The sequence below is a fragment of the Tachyglossus aculeatus genome, chromosome 3 (assembly GCF_015852505.1).
Source record: "Tachyglossus aculeatus isolate mTacAcu1 chromosome 3, mTacAcu1.pri, whole genome shotgun sequence".
Taxonomy (NCBI): Eukaryota; Metazoa; Chordata; class Mammalia; order Monotremata; family Tachyglossidae; genus Tachyglossus; species Tachyglossus aculeatus.
Genome location: NC_052068.1, coordinates 1,069,954 through 1,085,943, shown reverse-complemented (window position 1 = coordinate 1,085,943; position 15,990 = coordinate 1,069,954). Strand labels below are relative to the sequence as shown.

The following is a 15,990-nucleotide window of genomic DNA, read 5'->3' as shown; positions in this document are numbered from 1 at the left end:
ACACAGTAAGCGCTCAATAAATACGATTGATTGATTGATTGATTGAGAAGCAGTGTGGTTTAGACATCTAGAGACAGTCCCTACCCAACAGTGGGCTCACAGTCTAAAAGGGGGAGAAGTTCCCAAGTTCCCAAAAGTTAAAAAGTTAAAAGTCTAAAAGTTCCCAAGCACTTAGTACAGTGCTCTGCACACAGTAAGCGCTCAATAAATACGATTGATTGATTGAGAAGCAGTGTGGTTTAGACATATAGAGACGGTCCCTACCCAACAGTGGGCTCACAGTCTAAAAGGGGGAGAAGTTCCCAGGTTCCCAAAAGTTAAAAAGTTAAAAGTTCCCAAGCACTTAGTACAGTGCTCTGCACACAGTAAGCGCTCAATAAATACGATTGATTGATTGATTGAGAAGCAGTGTGGTTTAGACAAATAGAGACAGTCCCTACCCAACAGTGGGCTCACAGTCTAAATAAGGGGGAGAAGTTCCCAAGTTCCCAAAAGTTAAAAAGTTAAAAGTCTAAAAGTTCCCAAAGCACTTAGTACAGTGCTCTGCACACAGTAAGCGCTCAATAAATACGATTGATTGATTGATAAGCAATGTGGTTTAGACATATAGAGACAACATATAGAGACAGTTAAAAGTTAAAAAAGTCTGAAAGTTCCCAAGCACTTAGTACAGTGCTCTGCACACAGTAAGCGCTCAATAAATACGACTGATTGATTGAGTGATTGATTGAGAAGCAGTGTGGTTTAGACTGTGAGCCCAATTTTGGTTAGGGACTGTCTCTACATGTTGCCAACTTGTACTTCCCAAGCGCTTAGTCCAGTGCTCTGCACACAGTAAGTGCTCAATAAATACAACTGATTGATTGATTGAGAAGCAGTGTGGTTTAGACTGTGAGCCCACTGTTGGTTAGGGACTGTCTCTATATGTTGCCAACTTTTGTACTTCCCAAGTGCTTAGTCCAGTGCTCTGCACACAGTAAGTGCTCAATAAATACGATTGACTGATTGATTGATAAGCAGTGTGATTTAGACTGTGAGCCCACTGTTGGTTAGGGACTGTCTCTATATGTTGCCAACTTGTACTTCCCAAGTGTTTAGTACAGTGCTCTGCACACAGTAAGCGCTCAATAAATACGATTGATTGATTGATGGATTGAGAAACACTGTGGTTTAGACTGTGAGCCCGCTGTTGGGTAGAGACTGTCTCTATATGTTGCCAACTTGTACTTCCCAAGCGCTTAGTACAGTGCTCTGCACACAGTAAGCGCTCAATACAATTGATTGATTGATTGACTGCTCCCCAGCCCGGTTTAACGATGGATGCCTTCCCCGTTCCGGGGACCCCCGCCCCGCAGAGGCAGAACGCAAACAGCCCGGGGTCGGACGGTCAGCACAGAGTCAGGGGCGACTCGTTAACCCCCGGCCCCGGGAAAGCGTGTAAAGTCCTGGTTTCGCTGGGCAGGAGAGTTGTTCTAGACTGTGAGCCCACTGTTGGGTAGGGACCGTCTCTATATGTTGCCAACTTGTACTTCCCAAGCGCTTAGTACAGTGCTCTGCACACAGTAAGCGCTCAATAAATACGACTGATTGATTGATTGATTGACTGTGAGCCCACTGTTGGGTAGGGACCGTCTCTATAGGTCACCAACTTGTACTTCCCAAGGGCTTAGTCCAGTGCTCTGCACACAGTAAGCGCTCAATAAATACAATTGATTGATTGACTGATTGACTGTGAGCCCTCTGTTGGGTAGGGACCGTCTCTATAGGTCGCCAACTTGTACTTCCCTAGCGCTTAGTACAGTGCTCTGCACACAGAAAGCGCTCAATAAATAGGATTGATTGATTGACTGACTGTGAGCCCACTATTGGGTAGGGACTGTCTCTATAGGTTGCCAACCTGGACTTCCCAAGTGCTTAGTACAGTGCTCTGCACACAGTAAGCGCTCAATAAATACGACTGACTGATTGATTGATTGACTGTGCGCTCACTGTTGGGTAGGGACTGTCCTTATATGTCACCAACTTGGACTTCCCAAGCGCTTAGCACAGTGCTCTGCACACAGTAAGCGCTCAATAAATACGACTGATTGATTGATTGATTGACTGTGAGCTCACTGTTGGGTAGGGACCGTCTCTATAGGTCGCCAACTTGGACTTCCCAAGCGCTGAGTCCAGTGCTCTGCACACAGAAATCGCTCAATAAATACGACTGATTGATTGATTGATTGACTGTGAGCCCACTGTTGGGTAGGGACCGTCTCTATAGGTCGCCAACTTGTACTTCCCAAGGGCTTAGTCCAGTGCTCTGCACACAGTAAGCGCTCAATAAATACAATTGATTGATTGACTGATTGACTGTGAGCCCTCTGTTGGGTAGGGACCGTCTCTATAGGTCGCCAACTTGTACTTCCCTAGCGCTTAGTACAGTGCTCTGCACACAGAAAGCGCTCGATAAATACGACTGACTGATTGATTGACTGTGAGCCCACTGTTGGGTAGGGACCGTCTCTATAGGTCGCCAACTTGGACTTCCCAAGCGCTGAGTCCAGTGCTCTGCACACAGTAAGCGCTCAATAAATACCATTGATTGACTGTGAGCCCACTGTTGGGTAGGGACCGTCTCTATAGGTCACCAACTTGGACTTCCCAAGTGCTGAGTACAGTGCCCTGCACACAGTAAGCGCTCGATAAATATGATTGATTGATTGATTGTGAGCCCACTGTCGGGTAGGGACCGTCTCTATAGGTCGCCAACTTGGACTTCCCAAGCGCTTAGTACAGTGCTCTGCACACAGTAAGCGCTCGATAAATACGACTGATGGATTGATTGATTGACTGTGAGCCCACTGTTGGGTAGGGACCGTCTCTATAGGTCGCCAACTTGGACTTCCCAAGCGCTTAGTCCAGTGCTCTGCACACAGTAAGCGCTCAGTAAATACGACTGAATGATTGACGTTGGAGACCACGGGCCCCCGCCCGCCCGCCCGGCCGCCCCGGGGGGGTGCAGCCCACCTGCGACGACCGCATGAAGAGCTCCTGGATGTCGAGCTCGTCGAGGAGCAGCGTCCGGCCCACGCGGTGCACCGCCATGCTGACGTGAGACTTGCTGTACGGGATCTTCAGGAGTTTTTTGATGTTCTGGAAGAGCAGGAGAGGAAAGTCGGTCCATCAGTCGGCCAGCCCGTCGACGGCCTCGATCGATCAATCGATCAATCAATCATATTTTTTGAGCGCTTACTGTGTGCGGAGCACTGTACTAAGCGCTTGGGAAGTCCAAGTTGGCAACATAGAGAGACGGTCCCTAGCCAACAGTGGGCTCTATCCATCACTCAAGGAGCCCACCTGGCTTCTCAATCATTCATTCATTCATTCATTCATCCAATCGTATTTACTGAGCGCTCACTGTGTGCGGAGCACTGGACTAAGCGCTTGGGAAGTCCAAGTTGGCAACATCTAGAGACGGTCCCTACCTGACAGTGGGCTCTATCCATCACTCAAGGGGCCCACCTGGCTTCTCATTCATTCATTCATTCATTTATTCATTCATTCATTCAATCGTATTTATTGAGCGCTTACTGTGTGCGGAGCACTGTACTAAGCGCTTGGGAAGTCCAAGTTGGCAACATACAGAGATGGTCTCTACCCAACAGTGGGCTCTATCCATCACTCAAGGGGCCCACCTGGCTTCTCATTCATTCATTCATTCATTCATTCATTCATTCAGTCGTATTTATTGAGTGCTTACTGTGTGAAGAGCACTGTACTAAGCGCTTGGGAAGTCCAAACTGGCAACATATAGAGACGGTCCCTACCCAACAGTGGACTCTGTCGATCACTCAAGGGGCCCACCTGGCTTCTCATTCATTCATTCATTCATTCATTTATTCATTCATTCATTCAATCGTATTTATTGGGCGCTTACTGTGTGCAGAGCACTGTACTAAGCGCTTGGGAAGTCCAAGATGGCAACATCTAGGGACGGTCCCTACCCAACAGTGGGCTCTATCGATCACTCAAGGGGCCCACCTGGCTTCTCATTCATTCATTCATTCATTCAATCATATTTATTGGGCCCTTACTGTTTGCGGAGCACTGGACTAAGCGCTTGTGAAGTCCAAGTTGGCAACATCTAAAGACGGTCCCTACCCAATAAATAATAAAAAATAACGATGGCATTTGTTAAGCGCTTACTATGTGCAAAGCGCTGTTCTAAGCGCTGGGGGGATACAATGGGATCAGGTTGTCCCACGGGGGGCTCGCAGTCTTAATCCTCATTTTACAGATGAGGGAACTGAGGCTCAGAGAAGTTAAGTGACTTGCCCAAGGTCGCACAGCATAGCGGGCTCAGTCTAGTAGGGGGAGACATCCCCCCCATCTTACCTCCTTCCCTTCCCCACAGCACCTGCTTATATGTATATATGTTTGTACGGATTTATTACTCTAGTTATTTATTTATTTTACTTGTACCTATCTATTCTATTTATTTTATTTTGTTGGTACGTTTGGTTTTGTTCTCTGTCTCCCTCTTTTAGACTGTGAGCCCACTGTTGGGTAGGGACTGGCTCTATATGTTGCCAACTTGGACTTCCCAAGCGCTTAGTACAGTGCTCTGCACACAGTAAGCGCTCGATAAATACGATTGATTGATTGATAACATTCATTCGAGAAGCAGCGTTGCTCGGAGGAAAAGAGCCCGGGCTTTGGAGTCAGAGGTCATGGGTTCATATCCCGGCTCCGCCAACTGTCGGCTGGGTGACTTTGGGCAAGTCACTTCACTGCTCTGGGCCTCAGTTATCTCATCTGGAAAATGGGGACTAAGACTGTGAGCCCCCCGGGGGACAACCTGATCACCCTGTAACCTCCCCAGCGCTCAGAACAGTGCTTGGCACCTAGTAAGCGCTTAACAAATGCCATCATCATTATGATTATTATTCATTCATATTTGTTGAGCGCTTCCTGTGTGCAGAGCACTGGACTAAGCGCTTGGGAAGGACAAACTGGCAACATATCGAGACGGTCCCTACCCAACAGTGGGCTCACGGTCTAGAAGAACTCTCCTCCAGCCGGCTCTCGGGACGCCAAAGGGGGATCGGTGGACCCCGACCCAAAAAGGATGGATCTGAGGAGCAGCGACGTTTAGCAGCAAGAGCCCGGGCCGCTCACCTCCTCACTGTTCCCAGACTGAGCCCCTTCCTTCCTCTCCCCCTCGTCCCCCTCTCCATCCGCCCCCCCGCCTTACCTCCTTCCCTTCCCCACAGCACCTGTATAGATGCTTGTACGGATTTATTACTCTATTTATTTATTTATTTTGCTTGGACATATCTATTCTATTGATTTTATTTGGTTAACATGCTTGGTTTTGTTCTCTGTCTCCCCCTTCTAGACCGTGAGCCCGCTGTCGGGGAGGGACCGTCTCTAGATGTTGCCGACTTGGACTTCCCAAGCGCTTAGCCCAGTGCTCGGCACACAGTAAGCGCTCAATAAATACGATTGATTAATTTATTCCTCTCCCCCTCCTCATCCCCCCCGCCTTACCTCCTTCCCTTCCCCACAGCACCTGTATAGATGCTTGTACGGATTCATTACTCTATTTATTTATTCATTTATTTTACTTGTACATATCTATTCTATTTATTTTATTTTGTTAATATGTTTGGTTTTGTTCTCTGTCTCCCCCTTCTAGACTGTGAGCCCACTGTTGGGGAGGGACCATCTCTAGATGTTGCCGACTTGGACTTCCCAAGCGCTTAGTCCAGTGCTCTGCACACAGTAGGCGCTCAATAAATACGATTGATTGATTGATTCCCAGACTGAGCCCCCTCCTTCCCCTCTCCATCCCCCCCGCCTTACCTCCTTCCCTTCCCCACAGCACCTGTATAGATGCTTGTACAGATTTATTACTCTATTTATTTATTTATTTTACTTGGACATATCTATTCTATTGATTTTATTTGGTTAACATGCTTTGTTTTGTTCTCTGTCTCCCCCTTCTAGACAGTGAGCCCGCTGTCGGGGAGGGACCGTGTCTAGATGTTGCCGACTTGCACTTCCCAAGCGCTTAGTCCAGTGTTCTGCACACAGTAAGCGCTCAATAAATAGGACTGATTGATTGATTCCTCTCCCCTCCTCCCCCTCTCCATCCCCCCCGCCTTACGTCCTTCCCTTCCCCACAGCACCTGTGTATATGTATATATGTTTGTACGGATTTATTACTCTATTTATTGATTGATTTTACTTGTACATATCTATTCTATTTATTTTATTGTGTTAATATGTTTGGTTTTGTTCTCTGTCTCCCCCTTCTAGACAGTGAGCCCGCTGTCGGGGAGGGACCGTCTCTAGATGTTGCCGACTTGGACTTCCCAGGCGCTTAGTCCAGTGCTCTGCACACAGTCAGCGCTCGATAAATATGACTGATTGATTGATTCCTCTGCCCCTCCTCCCCCTCTCCATCTCCCCCGCCTTACCTCCTTCCCCTCCCCAAAGCACCTGTGTATATGTATATATGTTTGTACGGATTTATTACTCTATTTATTGATTGATTTTACTTGTACATATCTATTCTATTTATTTTATTTTGTTAATATGTTTGGTTTTGTTCTCTGTCTCCCCCTTCTAGACTGAGCCCGCTGTTGGGTAAGGACCGTCTCTAGATGTTGCTGACTTGGACTTCCCAAGCGCTTAGTCCAGTGCTCTGCACACAGTCAGCGCTCAATAAATACGATTGATTGATTGATTGTACCTCGCTCTCGCCTGTCCCGCCGTCGACCCCCGGCCCACGTCATCCCCCGGGCCCGGAATGCCCCCAATCCCTCTGCCCCTCCGCCAAGCTCGCTCTCTTCCTCCCTTCAAAGCCCTACTGAGAGCTCACCTCCTCCAGGAGGCCTTCCCACACTCAGCCCCCTCCTTCCCCTCTCCATCCCCCCCGCCTTACCTCCTTCCCTTCCCCATAGCACCTGTATATATGGATATATGTTTGTACGGATTTATTACTCTATTTATTGATTGATTTTACTTGTACATACCTATTTATTTTACTTTGTTAATATGTTTGGTTTTGTTGTCTGTCTCCCCCTTCTAGACTGTGAGCCTCCTGTTGGGTAGGGACCATCTCTATATTTATTTAGTTTATTTGTACATATTTATTCCATTTATTTTCTTTGGTTAACATGTTTGGTTTTGTTCTCTGTCTCCCCCTTCTAGACTGCGAACCCGCTGTTGGGTAGGGACCGTCTCTAGATGTTGCCAACTTGGACTTCCCAAGCGCTTAGTCCAGTGCTCTGCACACAGTAAGCGCTCAATAAATACGATTGAACGAATGAAGAGATGGGAGACACATTCCCTGCATCCCGGTTCCGTCGGCCATGAGACGTTGGGAATCAGAGACCGGGCGAGTTGGGGGGCTCACAGTCTTCATCCTCATTTTACAAACGAGGTCACTGAGGCCCAGAGAAGTGAAGTGACTTGCGCGACGGCTGACAGGCGGCAGAGCCGGGATTTGAACCCATGACCTCCGACTCCAAAGCCCGGGCTCTTCCCACTGAGCCACTCTGCTTCTCTAAGGCTGATGTGACTTATTCGGTTATTTCACCCTGATAGAGTCCGACTGTTTCCCAAGCAGCGTGGCTCAGTGGGAAGAGCCCGGGCTTTGGAGTCGGAGGGCACGGGTTCGAATCCCGACTCTGCCACCTGTCAGGTGTGTGACCTTGGGCAAGTCACTTCACTTCTCTGAGCCTCAGTGACCTCATCTGTAAAACGGGGATGAAGACTGTGAGCCCCACGGGGGACACCTTGATCACCTTGTATCCCCCCAAGTGCTTAGAACAGTGCTTTGCACATAGTAAGCGCTTAACAAATGCCATCATTATTATTATTATTATTATTATTAACCCCATTTTCTCCCCTCCTCACCCTCTCTCCGGATCATCGCGTCTGCCCCGCCGCCTGCCCTACGACAGCGGGCAACGTGCCGGCGGGCGGCTCGTCGCCACGCCGAACCCGGAATCCACGTACCTCGGAATCGGACACGACGTCCACGTCGTTCCCGACGGAGTCGATGAAGTCGTACGCCATCCCGAAACTGGTGGGGGGGGGGGACGGGGAGAAAAGACAAAACGGGGCCAGGAGTCACAACGGGGTTTCTAGAGGAAAACGCTCGGATCGATCCATCAATCAATCGCATTTATTGAGCGCTTACTGCGTGCAGAGCACCGGACTAAGCGCCTGGGAAGTCCAAGTTGGCAACATCTAGAGACGGTCCCTACCCAACAGCGGGCTCACAGTCTAGAAGGGGGAGACGGACAACAAAACCAAACATATTAACAAAATAAAATAAATAGAATACGCGCTTCACCGCGATGTGAGTCCTGGGCGGAGCAACTCCGCGATGGAAGTCACCTAGAATAATAGGTGACTATTATTATCTATTATCTATTATCATTATATTATTATTATTATCTATTATATTATCTATTATTATTATATAGTATATTATTATCTATTATTAACTATTATCGCCTATTACTTGTCTATTACCCACCCATTACTCTATTTATTTATTTAACTTGTACATATTTATTCTATCTATTTTATTCTATTAACATGTTTTGTTTTGTTGTCTGTCTCCCCCTTCTAGACCGTGAGCCCGTGGTTGGGTAGGGACCGGCTCTGTGTGTTGCCAACTTGGACTTCCCAAGCGCTTACTACAGTGCTCTGCACACGGTAAGCGCTCAATAAATACGATTGATTGATTGATTGATTGTTTTGTTGTCTGTCTCCCCCTTCTAGACTGCGAGCCCGCTGTTGGGTAGGGACCATCTCTATATGTTGCCAACTTGTACTTCCCAAGCGCTTAGTCCAGTGCTCTGCACACGGTAAGCGCTCAATAAATACGATTGATTGATTGTTTTGTTGTCTGTCTCCCCCTTCTAGACTGTGAGCCCGCTGTTGGGTAGGGACCATCTCTATATGTTGCCAACTTGGACTTCCCAAGCGCTTAGTCCAGTGCTCTGCACACGGTAAGCGCTCAATAAATATGATTGATTGATTGTTTTGTTGTCTGTCTTCCCTTTCTAGACTGCGAGCCCGCTGTTGGGTAGGGACCATCTCTATATGTTGCCAACTTGGACTTCCCAAGCGCTTAGTCCAGTGCTCTGCACACGGTAAGCGCTCAATAAATACGATTGAAGGAATGAATGGAAGTGTGTTTCCACTCGTGTGGGCGGGGAGCTTGTCCGCCGTGGTGGACTCTCCCGGGCGCTTAGACCGGGGCTCTGCGCACAGGCGGCGCTCAACAAATACCACCGACTGTTCGATCTGATTTGACCTGCGTCGCCCTGGAGGCCAACCAGGCCCTTAAGCGCTTAGTCCAGTGCTCTGCACACAGAAAGCGCTCAATAAATACGATTGAGTGAATGAATGAATGAATGAATGACCAACACCGGGGCCCGGAATGCCTGGGGGGAGGCTCAAGGGCGTCTCCAAAACTTTTACGAGCAAAAACTCCTCCCCCTGGGCTTCCAGGCTGTCCATCCCCTCGCCCCCTCCTACCTCACGTCCTTTCTCTCCTTCTCATCATCATCATCAATCGTATTTATTGAGCGCTTACTGTGTGCAGAGCACCGTACTAAGCGCTTGGGAAGCACAAATTGGCAACCTCTAGAGCCAGTCCCTACCCAACAGTGGGCTCACAGTCTAAAAGGGGGAGACGGAGAACAAAACCGAACATACTAACAAAATAAAATAATTAGGATAGACATGTACAAGTAAAATAGAGTAATAAATCTGTACAAACATATCTACATATATCCAGGTGCTGTGGGGAAGGGAAGGAGGTAAGATGGGGGGATGGAGAGGGGGACGAGGGGGAGAGGAAGGAGGGGGCTCAGTGTGGGAAGGCCTCCCGGAGGAGGTGAGCTCTCAGCAGGGCCATGAAGGGAGGAAGAGAGCGAGCTTGGCGGATGGGCAGAGGGAGGCCATTCCTCCCTCCCTTCTGTCCTTCTCCAGCCCAGCCCGCACCCTCCGCTCCTCCACCGCTAATCTCCTCACCGTACCTCGCTCTCGCCTGTCCCGCCATCGACCCCCGGCCCACATCCTCCCCCTGGCCTGGAATTTCCTCCCTCCGCCCATCCACCAAGCTCACTCTCTTCCTCCCTTCAAAGCCCTACTGAGAGCTCACCTCCTCCAGGAGGCCTTCCCACACTCAGCCACCTCCTTCCTCTCAATCAATCGTATTTATTGAGCGCTTACTGTGTGCAGAGCACTGTACTAAGCACTTGGGAAGTCCAAGTCAGCAACACATAGAGACAGTCCCTACCCAACAGCGGGCTCACAGTCCTCCTCCCCCGCCGCCTTACCTCCTTCCCCTCCCCACAGCACCTGTATACGTTTGCACGTATTAACTACTCTATTATTTTTTTTGCACATATTTATTCTATTTATTTTATTTTGTTAATAATGATAATGATAATAATAATGGCATTTATTAAGCGCTTACTATGTGCCAAGCACTGTTCTAAGCACTGGGGAGGTTACAAGGTGATCAGGTTGTCCCACGGGGGGCTCACAGTCTTCATCCCCATTTTCCAGATGAGGGAACTGAGGCCCAGAGAAGTGAAGCGACTTAATAATAATAATGATGGCATTTATTAAGCGCTTACTACGTGCAAAGCACTGCTCTAAGCACTGGGAGGGTTACAAGGTGATCGGGTTGTCCCACGTGGGGCTCACAGTCTTCATCCCCATTTTACAGGTGAAGGAACTGAGGCCCAGAGAAGTGAAGCGACTTGCCCAGAGTCACACAGCTGACAGTTGGCAGAGCCGGGATTTGAACCCATGACCACCGACTCTAAAGCCCGGGCTCTTTCCACTGAGCCACTCTGCTTCTCTAAAGTAGTAAGCACTTAATAAATGCCATCATTATTATTATTATTATTAGGTTATGGACGGACTGTATATGTAGGCTGAATAAGAGAGCGGAGTCGAGGATAATAATAATAATAATGGCATTTATTAAGTGCTTACTATGTGCCAAGCACTGTTCTAAGCGCTGGGGAGGTTGCAAGGTGATCAGGTTGCCCCACGGGGGGCTCAGTCTTAATCCCCATTTTACAGACGAGGTCACTGAGGCCCAGAGAAGTGAAGTGACTTGCCCAAAGTCACCCAGCTGACAGGTGGCGGAGCCGGGATTTGAACCCGTGACCTCGGACTCCAAAGCCCGGGCTCTTTCCACTGGGCCACGCTGCTTCTCATTTCTTTGCTTCTCTAATATGTTTTGTTGTCTGTCTCCCCCTTCTAGACTGTGAGCCCGCCGTTGGGTAGGGACCGTCTCTAGATGTTGCCAACTTGGACTTCCCAAGCGCTTAGTACAGTGCTCCGCACCCAGTAAGCATCTTTCTGAGCGCCTCACACCCCACCTCGCCTCCCTTTCGTCTCTACCCAATCTTGATGATCAGAGAAGCAGCGTGGCCCAGTGGAAAGAGCCCAGGCTTTGGAGTCGGAGGTCATGGGTTCAAATCCCGGCTCTGCCAACTGTCAGCTGGGTGACTGGACACTGGACTAATACAGTCTACCAGCTATGTATTAAGCGCTTAGTCCAGTGCTCTGCACACAGTAAGCGCTCAGTATTAATGATGTGCCTTTATTCATTCATTCATTCGATCATATTGAGCGCTTACTGTGTGCAGAGCACTGGGCTAATACAATCTATCATCTATCAAGCGCTTAGGCCAGTGCTCTGCACACAGTAAGCGCTCAGTATTAATGAAGTGCATTTATTCATTCATTCATTCGATCATATTGAGTGCTTACTATGTGCAGAGCACTGGACTAATACAGTCTATCATCTATCGATCAAGCGCTTAGTCCACTGCTCTGCACACAGTAAGCGCTCAGTATTAATGATGTGCATTTATTCATTCATTCATTCGATCGTATTGAGCACTTACTGTGTGCAGAGCACTGGACTAATGCAGTCTACCAGCTATGTATTAAGTACTTAGTCCAGTGCTCTGCACACAGTAAGCGCTCAGTATTAATGATGTGCCTTTATTCATTCATTCATTCGATCGTATTGAGCGCTTACTGTGTGCAGAGCACTGGGCTAATACAATCTATCATCTATCAAGCGCTTAGGCCAGTGCTCTGCACACAGTAAGCGCTCAGTATTAATGAAGTGCATTTATTCATTCATTCATTCGATCATATTGAGTGCTTACTATGTGCAGAGCACTGGACTAATACAGTCTATCATCTATCGATCAAGCGCTTAGTCCACTGCTCTGCACACAGTAAGCGCTCAGTATTAATGATGTGCATTTATTCATTCATTCATTCGATCGTATTGAGCACTTACTGTGTGCAGAGCACTGGACTAATACAGTCTACCAGCTATGTATTAAGCGCTTAGTCCAGTGCTCTGCACACAGTAAGCGCTCAGTATTAATGATGTGCCTTTATTCATTCATTCATTCGATCGTATTGAGCGCTTACTGTGTGCAGAGCACTGGGCTAATACAATCTATCATCTATCAAGCGCTTAGGCCAGTGCTCTGCACACAGTAAGCGCTCAGTATTAATGAAGTGCATTTATTCATTCATTCATTCGATCATATTGAGTGCTTACTATGTGCAGAGCACTGGACTAATACAGTCTATCATCTATCGATCAAGCGCTTAGTCCACTGCTCTGCACACAGTAAGCACTCAGTATTAATGATGTGCACTGATTCATTCATTCATTCATATTGAGCGCTTACTGTGTGCAGAGCACTGGGCTAATACAGTCTATCATCTATCTATCTAGTAAGCGCTTAGTCCAGTGCTCTGCACACAGTAAGCGCTCAGTATTAATGATGTGCATTGATTCATTCATTCATTCGATCGTATTGAGCGCTTACTGTGTGCAGGGCACTGGACTAATACAGTCTATCATCTATTAAGCGCTTAGTCCAGTGCTCTGCACACAGTAAGCGCTCGGTATTAATGATGTGCATTGATTCATTCATTCTTTCGATCGTATTGAGCGCTTACTGTGTGCAGAGCACTGAACTAATACAATCTATCATCTATCGATCAATCGCTTAGTCCAGTGCTCTGCACACAGTAAGCGCTCGGTATTAATGATGTGCATTGATTCATTCATTCATTCGATCATATTGAGCACTTACTGTGTGCAGAGCACTGGACTAATACAATCTATCATCTATGTAGTAAGCGCTTAGTCCAGTGCTCTGCACACACTAAGTGCTTAATACATAGATGGTAGATTGTATTAGTCCAGTGCTCTGCACACAGTAAGCGCTCAGTATTAATGATGTGCATTTATTCATTCATTCATTCAATCATATTGAGCGCTTACTGTGCGCAGAGCACTGGACTAATACAATCTATCATCTATCAAGCGCTTAGTCCAGTGCTCTGCACACAGTAAGCGCTCAGTATTAATGATGTGCATTTATTCATTCATTCATTCGATCACATTGAGCGCTTACTGTGTGCAAAGCACTGAACTAATACTATCTATCATCTATTGATCAAGCGCTTAGTCCAGTGCTCTGCACACAGTAAGTGCTCGGTATTAATGATGTGCATTTATTCATTCATTCATTCGATCATAATGAGCGCTTACTGTGTGCAGAGCACTGGACTAATACAATCTACCATCTATCTAGTAAGCGCTTAGTCCAGTGCTCTGCACACAGTAAGCGCTCAGTATTAATGATGTGCATTTATTCATTCATTCATTCATTCAATCATATTGAGCACTTACTGTGTGCAGAGCACTGGGCTAATACAGTCTAGCATCTATCTAGTAAGCGCTTAGTCCAGTGCTCTGCACACAGTAAGCGCTCAATACGACTGAATGAATGAATGCACATCATTAACAAAATAAAAGAATAGTAACTATGTACAAGTAATAAATCTGTGCAACCTCTCATACAGAGATAGAGATAAATACGATCGAATGAATGAATAAATGCACATCATTAACAAAATGAATAGTATGTACAAGGAAAATAAAGAGTCATAAATCTGTGCAATCTCTCATACACAGAGACAGAATCAATCGTATTTATTGAACGCTTACTGTGTGCAGAGCACTAGACTAAGTGCTTACTAGATAGATAGATGATAAGACTGTATTAGCCTAGTGCTCTGCACACAGTAAGCGCTCAATATGATCGAATGAATGAATGAATCAATGCACATCATTAACACTGAGCGCTTACTGTGTGTAGAGCACTGGACTAAGCACTTAATAGATAGATGATAGATTGCATTAGTCCAGTGCTCTGCACACAGTAAGCGCTCAATACGACTGAATGAATAAATGTGCATCATTAACAAAATAAATAGAATAGTAACTATGTACAAGTAATAAATCTGTGCAATCTCTCATACACAGATAGAGATAAACACGATCGAATGAATGAATGAATGCACATCATTAACAAAATAAATAGAATAGTATGTACAAGTAAAATAAAGAGTAATAAATCTGTGCAATCTCTCATACACCGATAGAGATAGATTCATTCAATCACATTTACTGAGCACTTACTGTGTGCAGAGCACTGGACTAAGCGCTTAATAGATAGATGATAGATTGTATTAGTCCAGTGCTCTGCACACAGTAAGCGCTCAATACGATTGAATGAATGAATAAATGTGCATCATTAACAAAATAGAACAGTAACTATGTACAATAAATCTGTGCAATCTCTCATACACAGATAGAGATAAATACGATCGAATGAATGAATGAATAAATGCACATCATTAACAAAATAAACAGAATAGTATGTACAAGTAAAATAAAGAGTCATAAATCTGTGCAATCTCATACACAGAGATAGATTCATTCAATCGTATTTACTGAGCGCTTACTGTGTGCAGAGCACTGGACTAAGCGCTTGATAGATAGATGATAGATTGTATTAGTCCAGTGCTCTGCACACAGTAAGTGCTCAATAAATATGACTGACTGACTGAATGGATGAATAAATGCACACCATTAACAAAATAAAAAGAATAGTAAGTATGTACAAGTAAAAAAATAGTCATAAATCTGTGCAATCTCTCATACACAGAGAGAGACAGATTCAATAGTATTTATTGAATGCTTACTGTGTGCAGAGCACTGGACTAAGCGCTTAATAGACAGATGGTAGATTGCATTACTCCAGTGCTCTGCACACAGTAAGCGCTCAATAAATACAATCGAATGAATGAATGAATGCACATCATTAATACTGAGAGCTTACTGTATGCAGAGCACTGGACTAAGCGCTTGATAGATAGATGATAGACTGCATTAGTCCAGTGCTCTGCACACAGTAAACACTCAATACGATTGAATGAATGAATTAATGCACATCATTAACAAAATAAATAGAATAGTAATTATGTACAAGTAATAAAACTGTGCAATCTCTCACAGATAGGAAAATACGATCGAATGAATGAACGTACATCATTAACAAAATTAATAGAATAGTATGTACAAGTAAAATAAAGAGTAATAAATCTGTGCAATCTCTCATACACAGATAGATTCATTCAATCGTATTTACTGAGCGCTTACTGTGTGCAGAGCACTGGACTAAGTGCTTAATAGATAGATAGACGATAGATTGTATTAGTCCAGTGCTCAGCACACAGTAAGTGCTCAATATGATCGAATGAATGAATGAATAAATGCACATCATTAATACTGAGCGCTTACTGTGTGCAGAGCACTGGACTAAGCGCTTAATAGATAGATGGTAGATTGTATTAGTCCAGTGCTCTGCACACAGTAAGCGCTCAATAAATACGATCAAATGAATGAATGAATGCACATCAGTAATACTGAGCGCTTACTGTGTGCAGAGCACTGGACTAAGCGCTTAATAGATAGATGATAGATTGTATTAGTCCAGTGCTCCGCACACAGTAAGTGCTCAATACGATCAAATGAATGAATGAATAAATGCACATCAGTAATACTGA

General features: G+C 45.8%; 1 protein-coding gene across 1 annotated transcript in view; it reads right to left on the bottom strand.

Annotated features, from left to right (window-relative positions):
• EDRF1 (erythroid differentiation regulatory factor 1) overlaps nucleotides 1-15,990 on the bottom strand; it is a 104,053-nt gene that overhangs the window by 78,221 nt on the left and 9,842 nt on the right. Inside the window, exons 3-4 of the mRNA XM_038743665.1 lie at nucleotides 8,014-8,080; nucleotides 3,013-3,138 (exon numbers count right to left, since the gene is read on the bottom strand). Coding sequence (XP_038599593.1) covers nucleotides 3,013-3,138; nucleotides 8,014-8,080 — 193 coding nt within the window. The remainder of the gene's footprint in view (nucleotides 1-3,012; nucleotides 3,139-8,013; nucleotides 8,081-15,990) is intronic.